Raw genomic sequence first — 24,010 nt, forward strand, 5'->3', positions numbered from 1 at the left:
AATGTTACAGCGAGCATAGATCTGTTCTCAGAGCAGCTTGAAAACATTGCAATTGTGGTATTACTTTGCTTTTTAAAAAAAAACTGTCAAATATTTAGTTATTGACCATGACATATACTGTCAACTGTATATTGACTGAATAACATCTTAAAAACCCACAATGTGTAAATCATTTAATTATATTTTTACATTATTATAGCTCTAGTACTTGAATGTAAATTTGCATTATAAAATACCACATTAATGACCTGAAAATAACTAATGTTACACAGTGTTTAGTAAAACACCATAGTTATGTTTCTATACTTTGTGGTTGGATTTGGCTTTGCCTGTACACACAAATTGTTGATAGCTACACAGGAGCATTCTGCTAAAGACTGAACAGGAACTGGGAGTCCTTTTAAGAACTTAGCAACATTGTGCTTACCATTGCTAAGAGGCGAAACAAATCAAGGGGGAGTACTTTTGGTTGAAAGTACTCCTCCATTGTTTATTTGAAAAAAGAGATAAAGTATTCGGTGAATTTTTTAAATCCTTAAATATCTTACCGAAGTGAAACCGCCCCCCCCCCACCCCAATCCTCCCTATCTTGGGGTCTTCCTAACTTTAGGCTGTTTTGGTGATATTGCTGATGAGGAACCCCTACTTGCAAAGTGGTTCCATTGATTTCAGTAGGGATCTTGAGTTTGAACTAGCTTGGGAGCAAATCTGGAGATATCAAACCCAGAAAAAAAGAGTATTAATTGAAATGGTAGGCAGAGGGACCCTGAGACTTTTAGTTCTGGTGAGCTTTACATCCTTTACCAAGCGTATATGATCAATAAGCATTAGTATGCATTTTTTGAACAAAAGGTCATGGAGTAGCTAGTTAGTGGACTTTGATGTAATTGAGTTAGATGGGTATACAGCATCTATTTCAATGGCCACTTCCTCTAGTACCTTTCTAGAATAAGGAATAGTAGTGAAGGTGAGGGCTCAAGGAAAAAGGGAGACGCAGTGAATTATATTGAAAAATACTTTTAACGACAGGAAATCAAGGATATTTATAAATGGCTATTATATGAGCCGTTGCCAAGTCACTAATGGGTTTCCTGAGGGTTTAGTCCTTTGACCTGTACTTTTCACAAATCTACATAAAGCAAACTACATCAAAAGGAGCTGTAGCGGTTTTTCAGTTGGACATTATGGCATTAACATAAAATGTTGAGTAAAGTTGAATGATCGTAGCTTAAATGCTGGGCAGTAATTTTGTAATGCTTGTCTGTAGAAATGTGTATTCAGTACAAAATGAAGGTGCATTGGTAGAAGGACAAATTGAATCATGTGATATTATTTTTGTACAATTGAAAGTTCCAGTGGTATTTTTCATAGTGAATTGCCTAAGCTGGGAAAAGCTAGTACCAACATTTATACAGTAGTACCTAGTCACCACTACATTTTACAGGCTCAGACACCTGTATATTGGGCTCCAGGCCAGTCCAAAGTGATAGCTGTTGTATAAATGAATGGAGTCGCTCCAGGCTGCATGCGTGCCACCTCTATAACTTAAATTACAATATATTTTAGTGTACTTACTCCTTAATCGGTTTCTTTTTAAAATTTCCTTATCATGCACATAACGGCTTAAAAAAATATGCAACTGCCGATGCTTTTTCATTGTGCTACACCAACTTTTTAAAAATAATTCTCAGTTTCACTAATATACAAGATTTGTTTACCAATTATAGATTTCTGCCCATTAAAGATAAAAAATCATACCTGTAATTTCTACATGGTGATGAATTCTGGTCTCTGCTGTTCTGTTAGAGAGAGGCATCAAACAAAGGCCAATTGCTTTACTGGAGGGAGGAAGGTAAGACTGGGATGACCAACACACTCTGGCTGCTTTCACATACCCTGTGGTGGTTGATTCTTGAGCAGGCTCGATGCAATGTTCAAAGCACATTACCTACCTACCTACCTTGTCTAGGGAATGATGTGTATGACAGAGCCAGAAGAGCAGAAATCTGTCTGGATGAATAAAATATTTAAGTGTATTAAGACTCCAGTTTACAGTGCAGAGAAAATGTAACAATAATTGTGTAAGCTGACATCTTTGAATTTCACGCCCCCCCTGCCGATTTACTCCCTCTTTATCTTTCCTGCAGTTATGGCATCTCCTCAATGCTCATCTTCCTGGTATGCATTTCTGTCTGTGCATTTTTGGCTGCCATGTATATACAGGGTCAAAAAATGAATACAAAATTGTGATTTCTGTGCTTTTTTTTTAGTGAATCTAAGAGCATTCTAAATGTTGATCTAACTGCATGATTTTCAAAAATAATTTTGGAGCTGCACTGCACTCATCATGAACATACTTAATAATGGTAATAATTGAGTGACCATGATGAATATATTGACAGAGCACTCTAAAATCCACTAATAATACTTCTTTTTAGCTCAGAAGATTTTGATTTAAACTTTGAAGAGATTATTTGGAAGAAAATCACTATTCAGTTATTTAAAATGGCCATTTAAATTGCTGAGTGTTTATTGATTCTGTTTTTCATAAAGGACCAGGAACAAACATTTGTTGAGCTGCAAAAGCGATTAAAGGAGCTGGAAGTTGAGCGCAACAATCTCACAGAGGCACTGCGACGACAGGCAAATGAACTTGAGTATAGCACTGACCGAGAGGAGCGACTAAAAAAGGAGCTGGAGGTAAGTGGCTATCTCAGGCCTTTGCTCTTGATGTTCAAATTTGTGCTTTAAACAGTAGTATCTTTTGTGGCTGATTGGTGAAGCCAAATAGTTAATTCTCTTATGGTATATTTCTTATTAAAGTTACCTATTCAACCAGGGAAAATCACAGTTCTGTCTGTCAGTTTGAGAAGTTTATGATGGGACAATGTGGTTTCCTTGCCTGGCACTATTAAGAGCAGTATGCAGCAAAGAGTCAAGTTCCCTTCACTGCCCCCCCTCACCTCTCCCCACATTAAGTGATGTTACCCATACATGGAGTGAAGTGTAAAATCTAATAACAGAACCTGCTCAAAAGTTTTTGACTTAAACTTTGAAGATTGTTGTTGTAAGTTTTTTGCCCAAGTAAGTTTATGGTGGGCTGTAAGTTTAGTGTTAAATGAATAAAAATTCTGTTCTATTACTGATAGCCATGCCTGCACGCCATCTTCAGTGCTTTCCTTTGGCCATGTCATGTGTGAGATCTGTTCTAGATTACAGGAGAGGAGAACATTTATTTGAAGAATGATATAAAGTGGGTGATTTTTATTTGTCTACTGCCCCATTTTTTTGGCATGAACGGGGCAGCATGAAAATTGAACAAGAAAGTTTGCACTGAAATTGCACCAGAGGTTTTCATGTGATTTTCAAGAGAGCCTCTAAATAGGTGGTCAGAGCCCCCACCTAAAACCGGCAGGAGCCTAATAAACATTTACAAATTGGAGTCCTGTGCTGGTTTCAGGATCCAACTGCCATTTTGGTTGCTATCCGCTTTGCTATTGACATTTCTACAACCTGCCCACAAACCATGGGTGGCACAAGTCAAGAGGGCACAATATTCAATTATATTTAAGGGAATCCTCAGCTACTCTCAGGTAAACCACTGGAAAGCTTTTGCAAACTTTTGGCTTGTGAAACATTGTGGTTTTTGCCTACTTCGACCTTTTTGCAGCTGCTGGTACTGCCTCTACACCTATGTTATGGGGCTATGGTAAGGGGCTTTTGGGAAACCACTCTTGCCATCATGGGGAACCTGCTAGGAATTCTATTCTGGCTGGAGGAGGAGGCGCTGTAGCAGCAGGAAGGGGCATCATGAGCACTCACAGCAAGCCTTACCTTCCCAGAGATTACAGACCCATGTCTACATATTTGCAGTGCTCCGAGGCGCTTCTCCAGGGAGGCAGTGACAGAGTTATGTTACCTCCTGCAGCCAACTTTGAGAGCTTGCACAGCACTACCTGAAGCAGTCAGTCACTGCTTCCCTGAACCTCTGCTTTCAGCCTCCAGCCTTTTGGGATAGAGAATTCCTTATTTCCACTACTCTTTGCATCAAAACAGTGCTTCCTGATTTCACTCCTGAACAGCCTAGCTTGAATTTTAAGGTTATACCCATTTGATCTGGATTTCCCCCACCAGAGGAAATAGTTTTTCTGTTTCTACTCTATTGAATCCCTTTAATCATTTTAAATACCTCAAGCAGATCACCACTAAACCTACTAAACTTGAACGAATGCAAACTACATTTATGCAACCTGAGGTTTGGTGCCCAAAACTGAATGCAGTACTTCAGATGGGGTCTGGCCAAGGCTCTGTACTACTGAAGCATAACTTCCTCCCATTGCATTCTAACTCCCTTGAGATAAAGGAAACATTTCATTTTGTATCTGTGCAGTAGTTTTTAGTGATTTGTGTTCCTGGACACATCACTTTGCTCCTCCACAGTTTCTAGTCTCTCACCATTAAGAAAATATTCTGATTTGTCTTTCTTGGATCCAATGTGGATCATCTCTCACTACCCCACATTACACTCCATCTGCCCACAGTTTTGCCCAGTCACTTAATCTGTCTATGTCTCTTTGTAACTTCCTACTCCCATCTACACAACTAATGTCCTCCTTTTAAATTCCAAATCCCTTTGAGATAAAGGTCAACATTTCATTAGCCTTTTTGATTACTTTGTTGTACCTGTGCGCTAGCTTTTAGTGATTTGTGTATATCAACACCTAAATCCCTTTGCTCCTCCACAGCTTCTAGTTTCTCATCATTAAAAAAATATTCTGAATTGCCTTTCTCAGATCCAAAGTGGATGACCTCCCACTTGCCTACATTGAACTCAATCTGCCACAACTGTGCTAAATCTTTCATCCTGTCTTCTGTACAAACTCATTTTTTTGCATGGAAGCAGAGTAGTATTGCTACTAACTTGCCTAAAATTTCATGGCAAATGAGAAGCTACAGATAAATCTCAATCACAGCACTTTAAAAAGAAGTCTTGTACTTAAATAGCACTTTATCACATTTCTCAGAATTATTTTGAAGGGAGTGACTGTTTTTCTTTAGGTAAACACAGCAACCAACATGTGCACAGAATGATCCCACAAACAAGAATTGGATGACTAATCAGTCAATCTGCTTTGGTAATGTTGGTTGAGGGAGCAATGTTGACCAGGACGCCAAAAAAAAAGGCCAAATACTGCAGATGCTGGAAATCTGAAATATAAACAAAAAGTGCTGGAAATGCTCATCGGGTCAGGCAGCATCTGTGGAGAGAGAAACAGAGTTCACGTTTCAGGTCTGTGACCCTTCTTTAGAACTGGAAAATGTTACCGATGTAACAGGTTTTAAGCAAGTACAGAAGCAGGCAAAGGGGGTGGGGTAGTGAGAGGGGAGGAGGCAAGAACAAAAGGGAAGACCAGTGATAAGGTAGAAGACAAGAGTGATTAAATGCAAACACGAGAAGGGAAACAGAAAGATATGAAAGTGAACAAGCTAAAAGAGACAACTGGAAATCTGATTGGAGAGAAGAGCAGAGCTTGTTCAAGGTGGGCGAATCTGATTGGAGCGAAGAGCAGAGCTTCTTCAAGGTGGGCGAATCTGATTGGAGCGAAGAGCAGAGCTTCTTCAAGGTGGGCGAATCTGATTGGAGCGAAGAGCAGAGCTTCTTCAAGGTGGGCGTTCCTGGAGGAAGCTCTGCCCTGCTCTCTGACGGGGTTTCCATTTGTCTCTTTTACCTTCTTCACCTTCATTGCTTTCTGTTTCCCTTCTCGTGTTTGCATTTAATCACTCTTGCCTTCTACCCTATCACAGGCCTTCCCTTTTGTTGTTGCCTGATCACCACCTCCCCCCACCTTTTCCCTGCATCTGTACTTGCTTAAAACCTGTTACATCTGTAACATTTTTCTGTTGTGACAAAGGTCACAGACATGAAACCTTCACGCTGCTTCTCTCCACAGATCCTGCCTGACCTGCTGAGCATTTCCAGCATTTTCTGTTTATGTGCCAAAAAAAACTCCTTTGAATAGTGACATGAAATCTCTAACACCCACCTGAATTACAGGAAGAGGCAAATGGTGATAGCACCTCCAAGAATAGAAAATTCTCTCCGTACTATTCTTGAGTGTCCATTTAGTTTAATGTGCTCAAGTCTTGGAGAGGGAATTTGCTATCGGGCTACTTTTTTTTGCTTCAGAGCAAACCTCTTAATTATTTAGAAACATACATTAATAAATTGTGGAGAAATTCAACCGGCCACATTGATTTTATTAGCAAAAGACTTTTTAAAATTCAGTCTCTGGGTGTGGGCATTGCAGACAAGGTTGGCATTTATTGCCCATCCTGGCTGCGCTCGAGAGGGTGGTGGTGGTGGGCCACCTTCTTGAACCACTGCAGTCCGTGTGATGAAGACGCTTTCACAATGCTACATTATTTCTCCATCCTGCCATGCATGCATCCCATTATAGGATGTAATTCATGTTTGGCACAAGCACGCTACCAAATGAAATAGAGCAAGCCACAAAATCTTGGCCCATCAAAAAAGGTACATGCTGAGATTTGCTTACATGTTTTTCTCCCTTTTTTCTGTACTGGTAAAATTAATTATTGCTATAATTCTTGGGTTGCTGCATACCTCGCTAGGTTTTCTTGGATAAAATTGTATGGTAATATTACAGTATTAAAGATAATGGCCCTGAAATTCTGTGTGGGTTCTCCCAGTCTCCCACCATAACGCCAACAGGAGACTAGAGAAACCGCGAGGAAAATGGTGGAAACGGCTAAAAACATTTGTTTGCACTGTATCCCTGGGCGTTCAGTTAGTATGTTACTGAAGTTAAGGCAACTGGAAGAACCCCCACAGCATTTCAGGCCAATATGTCTGATATAAGTAGAAAAATAACATGCACCAGTAGCTAGGCTGACCCAAGACAAACACAGTAGAATTCGATGTTACAGTTACTGGGAAGAAGTTTAAAAAACAATAGACTTATCTATGACTATTAATAGTCTGCCACCCCTGAGTTAATAAATCTGACAATTGCTTGGTTTTCAGATAGCACAACAAAGAGTCAAGACATTGGAAGAAAACATTGAGGCAGAAAGAGCTGCACATCTGGAATCAAAATTTAACTCTGAAATTATTCAGGTAAAGCTAAGTTATCCTTATTCATTGTTTGAAATACAGGAGAAAACAGTAAATTGTATATGCAAGGGGTACGAACCTTATTTTTCATGTTTTTTTATAATCTTATTGTCTCGTTAAAGCAATAAAAATCTTTTGAGTCATACAAGATGTTTCTGTGTTAAATTAGTTTTACAAACTACTTTTGAGTATTTCACAGAATCCCCACAGTGCAGATAGAGGCCATTTCGGCCCATCGAGCCTGCACCGACACATATTCCCACCCTATCCCCGTAACCCCACGTATTTAATCCCCTAACACTAAGGGTCAATTTATCATAGCCAAATCAACCTAACCCGCACATCTTTGGACTGTGGGAGGAAACCGGAGCACCCGGAGGAAACCCACGCAGACACAGGGAGAATGTGCAAACTCCACACAGACAGTCGCCCGAGGCCAGATTTGAACCCGGGTCCCTGGCGCTGTGAGGCAACAGTGCTAACCACTATTTTAGATGTTTGAAAGTGAAAGTTAATACTGCAAAACTTCAAGTATATGTAGGCCCCAATTTGGACCAAAAGTGTTCAGAGAAACGTAGATCCATATATACCACAGTCCTTCATTTGGTTTTGGAACATAAAGTAGCCTCACAAGGATCACAGTACCACGGTATAGACCTCTGAACATTGGTTTTGATGAAGTTTCTTTGAATCTCATTGGGGATATATTGGAGTGTTTACAAAACAAAAATCTCTGGCTATAGATTACTGCCTCTATCATAATCTATTATGGTGATCCTTTGTAGGCAGGTTGTCCTTACTTGGTGGGAATTCATTAGGACACTTGGTTGTAACATTAGACCCTGTGAATAAACATTAAGTACATGTACGCATGTGAAGTACATTTACCTGTATTGTGTGTAAGGTGTTTCCTACTAAAATTTGTGCATGTGGCTAAAATGGTGTCACCATAGCCACACCTGTGGGCAGTCAGCAATTTCTATTGGATAACACTGCTGTACATAATGGAACGTTGTGCACTTGCACTTTGAATGCTAATTTCAAGGATATGACAGAAAGGGTTCAAATCACCTTATAAATTGCTTAATTGTCAGTCTTGTGGTTCATATCATTTGATCCCTCAGTTCTTAGTCTTATAATGCACTCCAAGATTACTCTTGATCTATATTCCGGATATTGGGGCATATTGAGTAGAAAGATCTCCACCTTGCATTTGATCATTAGTTCACACATTTACTGGATGCAAAACTGAAAAGCCATCCTTACATCACAAAAATATTTCATCCAAAAATAAGAGTCTGCATAGTTTAGTGTTAGTGACAATAGTCAACTTTCACAAGCTGTTAATAGATGATTTGTGTCTATTGAAATGTTTGATAATGTTAGGTTGTAAAACATTGAGGTCAGACAAATCTTAAAACCTTTGATACTATAAAAGCTAATTTGTGTTTACTTTATCATGACCATTTATTCTCAGGCAATTTTTTGCAAGATAGTGGGCCAAAAATTGCGGTCGGAGACGTACCTCTGGAGTACGCCTCCGATCTGCGAAAGAATTACGAACCTACCTGCTGGCGACGAGGCGGAGAGCCGCGTAACGGCCCACGGATCTCAGGGACACAGTCGATGCGAAAGTGTACCTGGGATTACGTGGGCCTGGTCCTCCAGTCACAAAGCAGAATTCCATTTTAATCATTTCTGAAGGGAATCCCATAATGAAATGTAATGGAATCCTGAAATCTAATCGAATTACATTTTACAGAATTGGAATTTTATTTGTAATTATCTTCATTCCACCAACCTCACTAAAAATTAAATTTTTTGATAATTTTAGACATCATTAAAACTGTAATCCGGGCCAACATTTGATGCAGTGTATGTGTATAATTTACGATCTGAAAATGTTTAATGCCTTGGATATCCCATTATGCTGATACAAACAGGGCGGGTGCCTATCTGCATCACCTATAACATTTCTGTGTGTAATTGCTGGCCAGTCAGCCATCTCTGCACCAGCGATTGCTTTTTCGTGCAAGCGCATGCGGAAATCCCAAACTTGCAGTGGATTTCAAAGGAGGTATGGCAGTCTACTCTGACCTGCGAAAGAATTATGAACCTACCTGCTGGCGGCAAGGCTGCGAAAACTTGCGGTCTGAGGCTGCGAGGCGGAGAGCCGCGTAACGGCCCACGGATCCCAGGGACACAGTGTATGCTACAGAATATAAAATGCAGTAAATATTCATCCAACATAAAGTTACAGGAAGATAAAAAATGTAATTTGTCAGCCTGAAAAATGTATCAAAACTGTAGAATTTGTGAGACTTGATCAAATTATTTATTGCAGCTGAATTTCCATTATGGTTGGGCCAATGTTGTGAACGGTATTTAATTTTTTTTCTTTGTATATAGTTGCGCATCCGTGACCTTGAAAATGCTTTGCAAGTAGAAAAGTCAAGCCATGTAGATGCAGCATCAAATTTGGAGTTGATCAAGCAACAGTTCAGAGATATAGAATTTACATATGAAAAGGAGAAATCAAAAGCTATCGAATCTACTACTCAGCTACAGAAGTAAGAGTTTCTATAAATGGTTATACCCCATAATGTGCAGAATGCTCTGCCTTTATGTTGAGGATGGCATGCAACTCCAAAATAAGTGATTCATTGCTAAATTACACAACAAAGTTAATGTTTAACCAAACTCATGATAACTTGTTAAATTATGGAAATACAATTTTTATAAGTTTGTTTTATTTGACTCTAAATTTACAAATATATTAACTTAACCTGCCGTTTTCTTAAGATTACAAAAGGAATGTACAGTAACAAAAACGCAGTTGACATTAGAGTTGGAAGAAAAGAATAATGTGATTGCTGACCTTTTAAAAGAGCTTCAAAGCCATGAGGAAAGCTTTGAAAAGCTTCGGGATGAACTAACAAAAGTAAGAATAAACTTTGGAGAATATTGAGCTGTACAGCATCCACAGTTTTGCCCCATTAAGCCTGTTTACTTGCAAGGTTATAATGGCTGCATTTATTATAAGTACCAGAGAGATATGATGCCATAGGGAGTGGATGGCGCACTGCCTTATTGCCTCTGGAAACTTGAGTTTATATGTGTCCATTTCTACCTAGTAGGATAGTAAGTGAACTGAAGTCGGACAGCCTGGATTCAGCCCTTATTGGTTCAAAATTGCTTTAAAATTTGGCACTAGGGTGTTGTTTCAGAGTATTCTTCATTTTTTTTTTAAGCTTACCGTCTACGTACAAAGCTTCCAGCCAGCCAGCACTTCTCTTTCAAACCTGGTATGGTTACGAGTTGTCATTTACTTTTCTACAGGAAAAAAAGTTTTATACTTTTATGAAGCAAAACCAGAAAATATTAGAAACACACATCAGGCCACTAAGCAGCTGTGGAGACAAGTTTATGTTTTGGGTGTGGGTCCTCCTTCAGAAGTGAACAATAAGAGGTGAATCGATATCAGAAAAAGGGGAGGGGGAAAATATATAGAGTGAAAAGATAGGTGAGTAACTACTCGACTTGGCAGGAAGGGGACTGAACTGGGGAATGCCGACATACATAGAAACATAGAAACAGAAGATAGGAGCAGGAGTAGGCCATTCGGCCCTTCAAGCCTGCTCCGCCATTCAATGAGATCATGGCTGATCATCCAAATTCAGTACCCTGTCCCTGCCTTCTCCCCATATCCCTTGATCCCTTTAGCCTTAAGAAATATATCCAACTCTTTCTTGAATATATTTAATGAACTGGCCTCCACCGCCCTCTGTGGCAGAGAATTCCACAGGTTCACCACTCTCTGGGTGAAGAAATTCCTCCTCATTTCAGTCCTAAATGGCTTACCCCTTATCCTTAGACTATGACCCCTGGTTCTGGACTCCCCGGCCATCATAAACATCCTTCCTGCATCTAGTCTGTCCAGGCCTGACAGAATTTTATAGGTTTCGATGAGATCCCCTCTCAATCTTCTAAACTCCAGTGAGTATAAGCCCAATCGACACAATCTCTCCTCATACGTCATTCCTGCCATCCCAGGTATCAGCCTGGTGAATCTTCGCTGCACTCCTTCCATGGCAAGAACGTCCTTCCTCAGGTAAGGTGACCAAAACTGCACACAATATTCAAGGTGCGGTCTCACCAAGGCCCTGTACAACTGTAGCAAGACATCCTTGTTCCTGTACGCGAACCCTCTTGCTAAAAAGGCCAACATACCATTTGCCTTCTTAACCGCCTGCTGCACCTGCATGCTTACCTTCAGCGACTGGTGCACAAGAACACCCAGGTCTCTTTGCACTTCCCCTTCTCCCAATCTATTGCCATTCAAATAATAATCTGCCTTCCTGTTTTTGCCACCAAAGTGGATAACCTCACATTTATCCACATTATAGTGCATTTGCCATGTTTCTGCCCAATCACCCAACCTGTCCAAATCATACTGTTCACGACATCCTCCTCACAGCATACCCTCCCACCCAGCTTTGTGTCGTCTGCAAATTTGGAGATATTACATCCACTTCCCTCGTCCAGATCATCATTAATATATATTGTGAACAGCTGGGGTCCTAGGACCGATCCTTGCGGTACCCCACTAGTCACTGCCTGCCACTCGGGAAACGACCCGTTTATTCCAACTCTTTGCCTTTCTGTCCGCCAACCAGTTCTCTATCCAAGTCAATACCTTGCCCCCAATCCCATGTGCCTTAATTTTGCACGCTAATCTCTTATGCGGGACCTTATCGAAAGCCTTCTGAAAGTCCAAATACACCACATCCACTGGTTCTCCCTTATCTAATCTACCAGTTACATCCTCAAAAAATTCCAGTAGATTAGTCAAGCATGATTTACCTTTTGTAAATCCATGTTGACTTCGTCCGATCCTGTCACTGCTTTCCAAGTGCTCTGCTATTACATCTTTTATAATGGACTCTAGCATTTTCCCCACTACCGATGTCAGGCTTACCGATCTATAATTCCCCGCTTTTTCTCTACCACCCTTTTTGAATAGTGGGGTAACATTAGCTACCCTCCAATCCATGGGTACTATTCCAGAGTCTATCGAGTTCTGGAAGATGACCAGCAATGCATCTACTATTTCTAGGGCCACTTCCTTAAGTACCCTGGGATGTAGATTATCAGGCCCTGGGGATTTATCGGCCTTCAGTCCCATCAATTTTCCTAACACCATTTCCCTACAAATACTGATTTCTTTCAGTTCCACCCTTTCATCAGACCCTATGTTCCCCGGCATCTCTGGGAGGTTATTTGTGTCCTCCTTTGTGAAGACAGAACCAAAATATGTATTTAGTTGGTCTGCCATTTCTTTGTTCCCCATTATAAATTCCCTTGATTCTGACTGCAAGGGACCTACGCTTGACTTCACCAATCTTTTTCTCTTCACATATCTATAAAAGCTTTTACAGTCAGTTTTTATGTTCCCTGCAAGCTTACTCGCATATTCTATTTTCCCTTTCTTAATTAATCCCTTTGTCCTCCTTTGTTGAATCCTAAACTGCTCCCAATCCTCAGGATTATTGCTTTTTCTGGCCAATTTATATTTCGTCTCCTTGGATCTTATGCTATCCCTAATTTCCCTTGTTAGCCACGGTTGAGTCACCTTTTTTGTTTTATTTTTATGCCAAACTGGGATGAACAAATTCTGTAGCTCATCCATTCGGTCTTTGAATGTTTGCCATTGCCTATGCACCATCAACCCTTTGAGTACCATTCCCCAATCAATCCTACCCAACTCGCTCCTCAGACCATCGTAGTTTCCTTTATTTAAATTGAGGACCCTAGTCTCTGAGTCAACTACTTCATTCTCTATCTTAATGAAGAATTCGATCATATTATGATCGCTCCGACCCAAGGGGCCTCGTACAACAAGATTGCTAATTAATCCTTTCTTGTTACATAATACCCAGTCTAAGATGGCCTGATCTCTGGTTGGTTCCTCGACATATTGGTCCAGGAAACCATCCCGTAAACACTCCAGGAATTCCTCCTCCACAGTATTGTTACTAATTTGGTTGGCCCAATCTATATGTAGATTAAAGTCACCCATGATGACTGCTGTGCCCTTTTGCACGCTTCTTTAATTTCCCTTTTAATGCCATCCCCAACCTCCGCCTTACTGTTGGGAGGTCTATATACCACTCCCACTAACGTTTTTTTCCCCTTAGTATTTCTCAATTCTACCCATACAGATTCCACATCATCAGAGCTAATATCCTTCATTACAATTGTGTTAATCCCTTCTTTAACCAGTAATGCTACCCCACCTCCCTTTCCTTTTTGCCTATCTTTCCTGAATATCGAATACCCCTGGATGTTGAGTTCCCAGTCTTGGCCATCCTTGAGCCACGTTTCTGTAATCCCAACCAAATCATATTCGTTTACCTCTATTTGCGCAGCCAATTCATCCACCTTATTACAAATGCTCCTTGCATTAAGACACAAAGCCTTCAGGCTTGTTTTTTTAACGCACTTAGACCTATTAGAATTATTATTTACTGTGGCCACGTTTGATTTAAACCGTTGACTTCTCTGACTGCCACTTTTGTTTTTCTCCTTCCTATCTTTTGCTTTTATCCTTGTTTCCCTTTCCTCTGTCTCCCTGCTCAGGTTCCCAACCCCCTGCCATTTTAGTTTAAACCCTCCCCCACAGCACTAGCAAACACTCCCCCTAGGACATCGGTTCCAGCCCTGCCCAGGTGCAGACGGTCTGGTTTGAACTGGTCCCACCTCCCCCAGAACCGGTTCCAATGTCCCAGGAACTTGAATCCCTCCCCCTGGCACCATTCCTCTAGCCACGTATTCATCTGAAGTATCCTTCTATTTCTACTCTGACTAGCATGTGGCACTGATAGCAATCCTGAGATTACTACCTTTGAGGTCCTGTTTTTTAATTTATCTCCTAACTCCCTATATTCTGCTTTTAGGACCTCATCCCGCTTTTTACCTATATCGTTGGTGCCTATATACACCACGACAACTGGCTGTTCACCCTCCACTTCCAAGATGTTCTGCAGCCGCTCGGAGACATCCTTGACCCTTGCAGCAGGGAGGCAACACACCATCCTGGAGTCTCGTTTGCAGCCGCAGAAATGCCTATCTATTCCCCTTACAATAGAGTCCCCTATTACTATAGCTCTACCCCTCTTTTTCCTCCCATTCTGTGCAGCAGAGCCACCCCTGGTGCCAGGAAGTTGGCTGCTGCTGCCTTCCTCTGATAAGCCATCCCCCCCAACAGTACTCAAAGTGGTGTATCTGTTGGAGAGGGGGGTGGCCATAGGGGACCCCTGCACTACCTGCCTGCGCCTAGTACTCTGCCTGTTGGTCACCCGTTCCCTTTCTTCCTGTCCGTAAACGTGATATTCACGGTGTCCTGAGCATCGTGAACGCTCCAGTATGCATCCAATCGCAGCTCCAATGCCGCAATGCGGTCTGTCAGTAGCTGCAGCTGGATGCACTTCCTGCACATGATGTTGTCAGGGATCTGAATATCAACCTGGGAACAGCACCAATTCGCAGGGTGAACCTAAAGGCTGAAGACAGGTCCCAGTAGATAATAATTGATGATTCAGCCCAGAATGACGCTGTGATTTGCAGGACTGGGGGTGAGGGGGAACGGAGAGACAATTTACAATTTAAAGGGAAAATATCCACGAATATGAATTTTACCCTAGTTAGTATATGGAAATTGAACTTCGTTCAAAGGATAAGCATGCAATATTTTTATGGCATGCAAATAGAGGGGCATACGACAGGAAAGGCCACTGTGTATTGTCTTGTGTCTAGTGTACATACATAGTGTCACCTCAACAGCATCACATCAAAAACTGTCCCTGGCTCAGATAATCACTGTGTGTTAAAATAATCTTCTTGTTTAGCTCAAATATCCCATTAAGTAAAGACGAAGAAACCAAAAACCAGTCCCATTCACAACATAAGTTAAGAAAGCTTCTGATCAGCAATGAATAAGCACCACAAAAAATGCAAATTATTCAAATTGTTTTTCAAACACAACAGTCTGGAACCAGGCTAAAGGAACTAATCCAATTGCTCAATTCCATTGCCTCAATTGCCATTCACTTAGACCACTGTATACAGGTCGAAATAATATTTGTAACAAACACTAAAAAAAATACTAATACAGGTAGACTATCTTTTATCCGAAAACCTCGGGACCAGCCATGTTTCGGTTTTCGGAAAATTTCGGATTTCAGAAGGTATTTTATAAGACTGGGAAATTTGTCAGGGGTGGGGGTCGGCGGGGGGGGTGGGGGTCGGGGTCGGCGGGGGGGGGTCGGCGGGGGGAGCGTAAGTCGTGCGCCACTCTGGTCATGTCGTGCGCACGACTTACGCTGAACGAAAAAACTTTCGGTTTTTAGAGGTTTTCGGTTTTCGGAAGTTCGGATAAAGGATAGTCTACCTGTATAATAACAAAATACTGCGGATGCTGGAAATCTGAAATAACAACAGAAAATACTGGAAATACTCAGCAGGCCAGGCAGCATCCGTGGAGAGAGAAACAGGGTTAACGTTTCAGGTCTGGGACCCTTCATCAGAACTGGAAAAAGCTTTAAATGAAACATATTAAGAAGGTGCAGGGGCGGGGGGGTGGGGGGAGGTGTTTAGGAGGGGAGGAAGGAATTGAAAGAACATGCTGTGAAAATGTTGCAAATGGGAATGGCAAAATCATACAGCATGAAAAATTGGGGCAGGGATTATTATCTGAAATTGTTGAACTCTGTTGAGTCCGGCAGGCTGTAAAGTGCCTAATCGAAAGATGAGGTGCTGTTCCTCGAGGTTACGTTGAGCTTCATTGGAACAATGTAATAGGCCGAGGACAGAGAGATCAGAGTGGGAGTGCAGCGGAGAATCAAAGTGACAGGCGACCGGAAGCTCGGGGTCCCCCTTACGGACTGAACGGAGGTGTTCCGCAAAGCGGTCGCCCAATCTGTGTTTGGTCTCCCCAATGTAGAGGAGACCGCATCGTGCGCAGCGAATACAGTATATTAAATTGCAAGAAGTACAAGTAAATTGCTGTTTCACCTGGAAGGAGTGTTTGGGGCCCTGGACAGTGGGAAGGGAGGAGGTAAAAGGGCATGCGCTTGCACGGGATGGTGCCAGGTGAAGAAGGGCTGTTGGGGGTGATAGAGGAGTGGACCAGGGTGTCACGGAGGGAGCGGTCCCTTCGGAATGCTGAAAGGGGAGGTGAGGGGAAGATGTGTTTGGTGGTGGGATCACGTTGGAGGTGGCGGAAATGGCGGAGGATGATCCGTTGAATGTGGAGGCTGGTGGGGTGAAAGGTGAGGACAAGGGGAACCCTATCGTGAGAGCAGAAGTGCGGGAAATAGAACAGACACGGTCAAGGGCCGTGTCAACCACAGTAGAGGGGAATCCTCGGTTGAGGAAAAAGGAAGACCTATAAGGACTCTATTCCATTCTCCCAGTTTCTCCGTCTCCGCCGCGTCTGTTCTGACGATGCCACCTTCCATACCAGTGCTTCTGACATGTCTATTTCCCCGCACTTCTGCTCTCACCCCTTCCCCTCCCTCCCAGAACCACGATAGGGTTCCCCTTGTCCTCACCTTTCACCCCACCAGCCTCCACATTCAACGGATCATCCTCCACCATTTCCGCCACCTCCAACGTGATCCCACTACCAAACACATCTTCCCCTCACCTCCCCTTTCAGCATTCCGAAGGGACCGCTCCCTCCGCGACACCCTGGTCCACTCCTCTATCACCCCTAACAGCCCTTCTCCTTCACCTGGCACCTTCCCGTGCAATCGCAGGAGATGCAACACCTGCCCTTTTACCTCCTCCCTTCCCACTGTCCAGGGCCCCAAACACCCCTTCCAGGTGAAACAGCGATTTACTTGTACTTCTTGCAATTTAATATACTGTATTCGCTGCTCACGATGCGGTCTCCTCTACATTGGGGAGACCAAACGCAGATTGGGCGACCGCTTTGCGGAACAGCTCCGTTCAGTCCATAAGGGGGACCCCGAGCTTCCGGTCGCCTGTCACTTTAATTCTCCGCTTCACTCCCACTCTAATCTCTCTGTCCTCGGCCTATTACATTGTTCCAATGAAGCTCAACGTAAGCTCGAGGAACAGCACCTCATCTTTCGATTAGGCACTTTACAGCCTGCCGGACTCAACACAGAGTTCAACAATTTCAGATAATAATCCCTGCCCCCATTTTTCATGCTGTATGATTTTGCCATTCCCATTTGCAACATTTTCACAGCATGTTCTTTCAATTCCTTCCTCCCCTCCTAACCCCCCCCCGCCTGTCTCTGCACCTGCTTAATATCTGTTACATCTCCAGCTTTTTCCAGTTCTGAGGAAGGGTCCCAGACCTGAAACGTTAACCCTGTTTCTCTCGCCATGGATGCTGCCTGGCCTGCTGAGTATTTCCAGCATTTTCTGTTGTTATTACTGAAAAAAATACACAGTTCTGGAAAAAAAATCTGTGAACCTACCCATTAAATTGATGCAAGAGGTTTCCCCCACATAGGCCTGCCCTTCTGAGGCAGGGACTTAAGTTGGAAATTTCACCTGGGTCTTGGGTACTGGGGTTTGTCAGCTGTTTTGATGAATTCTGTGAATATTGGAGAAATAATGCATTATAAGATTTGTAGTTTGCATTCTGATTCTGTGAAACGATAATACTCTGACTGTACTGTGGCAACCCCTGTCACATGGCAACTAAGCAGAACATTTAGAAATAACTAAAGTGTGAGCAGCAGAATAAAACCTCAAAAATAAAACTCATGGTTTCAGTGTTTTATACACTTAAAGCCATTAAGTAAAACCCTGATCTGATGTTGGCATTTGGGCTGAGGGTTTTTCCACGTTGCTCATGGTGGGGACTAATGATTACGCAGGGGCTAGAAGGAGACTCAGCCCGCTTCAGTCAATTGGCTGGCCTGGACCATGGCAAATATTTACGGTGCTGGTTATTTGGACACTCGATAATGGGGAAAGTCCCTGATACAGTGACATAAGAACAATGAATCTACCATAGGAAGTAACAAGGAAAAAAACTTTCATAATCATATAAATAACTGTAATAAAAGAAGATTTGAGAAAGAATGAATACATAAATTAATTGTAGCTTAACCAAATACTTCAAATCCAGCATGCGACATAAAGCCAAACGAGCATAAATAATTGAGAATGAGGTTTTGGTGAGAAAAGAACAGTTGTGCGTCTCTAAATAGTGTTACAAATATTATACCCTGAGGTCTGTACCCTTTCGGTATGCATAGGGCATCAAGTACTTTACCTTGCCAGTCATGTGATGCGTTGTTTCAATAAATTTGCTGCCTCACCAGACTAGACAAGCTGCTATTACAAGAGCATTGCTATAACGGATCTATTAGTAAACTGTACCTGGCATGCTGCTCTGTACTTAATTAATTGTGGTTCTTCTGGAAGCACAGTCCCAAACATTGAGATCACTTTTAGACAAATACAGCCTGTATCAGGGTGGGTCTAGAGAACAGAAAGACTCCAAATGGCACAAATTAAGTTGAAAATATGGTGTAAAACAAGAATCTGCTCCAGTGTGTAGGAAAGATCCTGGTCATTCTAAAACAAGATAACAGAACTTTGCACTGAAATTACTCCCCCTAGTGTTATCTTTTCCTTTAATTTGGCATTGTTGATTACAGAATTGCATAAAAATGGTTTAAAAAAATGCAGAGTAGCACTCCTATTATCTACCAGTGATGACATTTTGAATGTGAGCAAGCTGCCGCATAGTATTTATCAACATGCAGCCTGATTCTGTTTCTCAGTAAATGCATGGCATATTGATGTTTTTTCAATAGGTTCACTTTTGTTCTCATCATTGTACCTGACCTGAAATTTGGATGGATGAGAATGGGGCCAGTTGCATTAAGTGGTGGATTACGTAAATGTTTGACTTTTATTTGAAAAGAACAGTGAGAACGTTGGTTAAATTGCCTTTTATTCTCCATAAAATTTGTTTATTTTTGAGAGGACTGTGATAGTTAGCTTGGTTTTATATATACTCTCTAACTTTAATTTTTAATATTCTGTTAGAAATCTGCTGAAAAATCAAGAATGATTCCATAGTATCATGATGAATTAACTTGCTTTTTGCCCTTGTGGTCATGGGATCTAGTTTCAAGACAGTTTTTAACATTGAATTTGTTAGTTATATGTGTTGTGTTTTTCTGTTGACTCTGAGCAACAAGCAGAATAACTTGCTGTGGGAGGAAAATATTTGCATAGGGCACCCTGCCCAGTAATAACTGTACCTCCTGTTGGAGCAGGGTCACAGAGCTGTCGGCAGCTTGCTCACCTGTGCTCCCAGCTGGGAAAGGCTGTACAGAGTCTTTATTAGTTTCATTTATTTCACTAACCAGTATATATATTTCACATTTTCTTTTAATGTGGCTGAATATTATCTGCTGACTTGTTACGTTTACTCTGGAATCTGTATCTTTTAACAATAGTACAGGATTGCTACTTTTTCCATAAATAATTTGACAAATACATTCATCATAATGGCCCGATGTAACTAAAAAAAAAGTTATGTATTTCATTGGTCAGATTTAAGTAAATTTGTTCTACCTTTGGAATATTATACCAGGACAGGAGAATTAATTGCCTTGCTTCCAGTGGAAACAAATATTTCTCCAGATACTTTCAGCTGCTGATATGCTTTGTGATTTGGACTTTCAGAAGGCTTTTGATAAGGTCCCGCATAAGAGATTAGCATGCAAAGTTAAAGCACATGGGATTGGGGGTAAGGTACTGACTTGGATAGAGAACTGGTTGGCAGACAAGAAGCAAAGAGTTGGAATAAACGGGTCTTTTTCCGAATGGCAGGTAGTGACTAGTGGGGTAGCGCAGGGATCAGTGCTAGGACCCCAGCTATTCACAATATATATATTAATGATCTAGACAAGGGAACTAGATGTAATATCTCCAAGTTTGCAGACAACACAAAGCTGGGTGCTGAGAGGAGGATGCCGAGAAACTCCAGTATGATTTGGACAGGTTGGGTGATTGGGCAGATGCATGGCAGATGCAGTATAATGTGGATAAATGCGAGGTTATCCACTTTGGTGGCAAAAACAGGAAGGCAGATTATTATCTGAACGGCAATAGATTAGGAAAAGGGGAAGTGCAACGAGACCTGGGTGTCCTTGTGCACCAGTTGCTGAAGGTAAGCATGCAGGTGCAGCAGGCGGTTAAGAAGGCAAATGGTATGTTGGCCTTCATAGTGAAAGGATTCGAGTACAGGAGCAAGGATGTCTTGCTGCAGTTATACAGGGCCTTGGTGAGACCACACCTTGAGTATTGTGTGCAGTTTTGGTCGCCTTATCTGAGGAAGGATGATCTTGCCATGGAGGGAGTGCAGCGAAGATTCACCAGACTGATACCTGGGATGGCAGGAATGACGTATGAAGAGAGATTGGGTCGATTAGGCTTATATTCGTTAGAGTTCAGAAGAATGAGAGGGGATCTCTTTGAAACTTATAAAATTCTAACAGGACGAGACAGACTAGATGCAGGAAGGATGCTCCCGATGGCGGGGGAGTCCAAAACCAGGGGTCACAGTCTAAGGATAAGGGGTAAGCCATTTAGGACTGAGATGAGGAGGAATTTCTTCACCCAGAGAGTGGTGAACCTGTGGAATTCTCTACCACAGAAGGCAGTTGAGGCCAATTCATTAAATATATTCAAGAAGGAGTTAGATATATTTCTTAAGGCTAAAGGGATCAAGGGATATGGGGAGAAAGCAGGGACAGGGTACTGAATTTGGATGATCAGGCATGATCTCATTAAATGGCGGAGCAGGCTCGAGGGGGCAAATGGCGTACTCCTGCTCCTATCTTCTATGTTTCAATGTGATGTTGAGGTTAAATGTCCATGCTGTTCCACATGATGTAACTAAAGATAAATGTACAGTTATTTTTGTGCTACATTCATGCTAAATTATGAAGTATTTTAGCGGTTACACTGTACAGATTTTCTGTTTTGTAAAATATATATATCTACATATGCATTTATTTTGTTACCTTAACAGAATGAGGTCTTTCCAATTAGATAATTTATTCACTCCTCTCCTGTTCAGTGCTTCTAAATGTGCACATTTTTGGTTGCATTTTAACCTGTAAATACTATTAGATCCTTATGTGTAGGAGCATATTTATTACAGTAAGATTTTAATTATCTTTCTACAAGGCAAAGAAGCGGCAGGCTTTCCTGGAAGAGACATACGGGGGCAGCATGAGAGAGCTGGAACTACTTTTGGACAATTTTGCTGTGTCAGGCCTACGGACATCAGGTTAGTTGACGGTATGAAATGACAGATGCAGCTGTCAGTGTTCCAAGAGCCACTGCATTGTGGGAATTCTGCAGATGCCTCTGTAATCTCTCTTCTCAACATGCTATGATCTGATGACAAGATAAGACTGGTCCTCGCAGCAGTGCAGTGGCCAAGCAGGCTGAGAGAAGGTGACAGAATGTGGGCCTGGTGCTGTTGAGCCAGAGCTTGATTTACAAGTGCTAGGGTCAGCTTGACAGGCAGTAAAGAGCTAGCTTGCTGGCTTATAATTCCTGCAGGGACAGAGGCCCTCACAGGTTTCTAAGTAAAATACCTGGAAAGGAACCAGATGTTTTTTACGTTACTCGAGCCAAAATTCTGCAGCATCTCGTGCAACTTAGTAGTTGCCAACTCAGGAAGGTTATTTAGGACAACAATGAGTGTTGTGTTATCTCAACACTTAAAAGAATAGAAGTGATTGCTGTATGTGTGGTATAGAAAAACTTTTCCATGATAGGTCATGTGTAACAAAATATTTCTTTTGTGACGATTAATATGTACATTTCGGTAGACAATCTATGGTTTAGTGCAGTTTGCTTTTTTTGGATTTGCGCTCTTAGGATTCTGTCAAAAACAACCTGTAATGCATTAGATGGACTTTTTAAATAGTTACTGCATGTGGTTAGATATAGTGAACATTTTTGCAGCAAAGAACATAATTCTTCTGAGACTGGAATAGAAGTAAATCAGAGGAGACAGTGGGACACTACAAGGGACATGCTACAATGAGGAATCTAGGAAAACCTCTGTCCTTGTCACATTTGCTGAGAGTTTGCCTAAATCAGCATTCTTTGTGTTAGTACAGTTAAAAGGAATGTTTCAGGAAAAGACTGTTGCCTTCACAGTAAATACAACCCTATGATATACATGTGGTTTAAAATATAAGTTACAAATCCAACATAAGGTGGTTGAGTGGCCTACTGATTGGGAGCTCCACTTTAATTATATCTTTGGGGCTAGGTGCAGAAGTATGTTGTTTTGTCATTTAACCTTGGCTCTGCATTCCCGATTGCTCGCACAGCCTCAGAAATGAAGTCAAGATGAATTCTTCAACAGGGAGGCCAGCCACCTGAAGGTGAATTATAACATTTTATTTTTGTAAAATAGTCCACAGTATGTAATATAAAAGATGACTATTCAAGGCTTAAGTAATTTTCGGGTCACCAAATAGAGTATTGCTAATGTTGCCATTTTATAGGTAATTTTTAAATAACTAAATCTTTTTTTGAAGCCATCCATTTGTTTTTCATCTCAACTCTCTTATTTGCTAAAACCAGCATATTCATATCTTTGGACCCAACAGTTTGTCAGGTTACTTAAAACTTGTGATGTAATTATAAGCCAGTCATAGCAGAATAATTTTACTAGACTAATAAAATCTAGTAATGCAGCTTTTTAATGTCATTAGCTGTATGGCAGTTCAGTCGTCTACTGATGATTTTGTCCTTTTGTGTGCTAAAAATTAGAATTAAACCAAACTTTAAATTAAACAAAGTGGAAATGTAATTTTTTTAGTCCAGGTCACTGGATACTAGTCCAGTAACGTAACAACTACACCACAGTACCCTTCAGCTAATTTAAGCTCTTTTCTCTTGAATGGAGAAGGCTGGGGGGTGACCTAATAGAGGTCTTTAAAATTATGAAAGGTTTTGATAGAGTAGACACAGAAAGAATGCTTCCACTTGTGGGGAAGAGCAACACTAGAGGCCATCAATATAAGATCGTCACCAAGAAATCAAATAGGGAATTCAGAAGAAACTTTTTTACCTAGAGAGTGGTGAGAATGTGGAACTCGCTACCACAGGGAGTGGTTGAAGCGAATAGTATAGATGCATTTAAGGGGAAGCTGGATAAGCATATGAGGGAGAAGGGAATAGAAGGATATACTGATAGTTAGATGAGGAAGGATGGAAGGAGGCTCGAATAAATGCCGGCATGGACTGTTTAGGCCAAATGTCCTGTTTCTGTGCTGTATATTCTGTGTAAAGTAAGCAACCATGAATTAATAGACTACAATATTGACTGAAATCTTAAATTTCACATAACTATGTCCCATCCTGACATTGTGCAAGAGCCATACCAGTGTGTTACCAATGACCAATGGTCAGCAATCATTTAAGAAAATTCAATCTGAAGTCAAACTAAATAGCTAATAAAGTTCTTTAAGTTTTTTTCCACAAAGAACCCACAAAACATCAATTGTTCTTTTTAATCAAGTACCTGTAACTAGTTAAGTGGTGGCGAATCATGTTTCCTGCTTCATAATTATCTGTGATGGGTTTCCAAGGAAGGATGAGCCAAATGGCTTCTGACATCTGCACTTATCATTGTGATATCTATACTTACACCTATGAACAGAGAATATGAGGATTGCAGTCCAGTCAGTTCTCCCCATTTTTCAGCAACCGTTTCCTTGAGAACTTTGTGAAATCTTAACTTGAAGCGATGTAAGACCTCAGGTTTATTCATGCCACTTTTGA

At 41.4% G+C, this 24,010-nt stretch overlaps 1 protein-coding gene across 6 annotated transcripts in view; it reads left to right on the top strand.

The window, feature by feature from the left end:
• Positions 1-24,010, top strand: part of ccdc171 (coiled-coil domain containing 171) — a 311,057-nt gene that overhangs the window by 41,424 nt on the left and 245,623 nt on the right. For all 6 annotated transcript variants that reach the window (XR_015078843.1, XM_085991681.1, XM_085991690.1 and 3 more), the window contains 5 exons: positions 2,554-2,700; positions 7,046-7,138; positions 9,545-9,705; positions 9,938-10,076; positions 21,389-21,491. Coding sequence is in view for 5 of the 6 variants with exons in the window: in XM_085991681.1 (XP_085847807.1) it covers positions 2,554-2,700; positions 7,046-7,138; positions 9,545-9,705; positions 9,938-10,076; positions 21,389-21,491 (643 nt within the window). In the remaining variant the exon portion in view is untranslated. The remainder of the gene's footprint in view (positions 1-2,553; positions 2,701-7,045; positions 7,139-9,544; positions 9,706-9,937; positions 10,077-21,388; positions 21,492-24,010) is intronic.

The sequence above is a fragment of the Somniosus microcephalus genome, chromosome 1, assembly GCF_052327205.1.
Source record: "Somniosus microcephalus isolate GS21.2 chromosome 1, FLI_Smic_1.0, whole genome shotgun sequence".
In the NCBI taxonomy this organism is placed as follows: domain Eukaryota; kingdom Metazoa; phylum Chordata; class Chondrichthyes; order Squaliformes; family Somniosidae; genus Somniosus; species Somniosus microcephalus.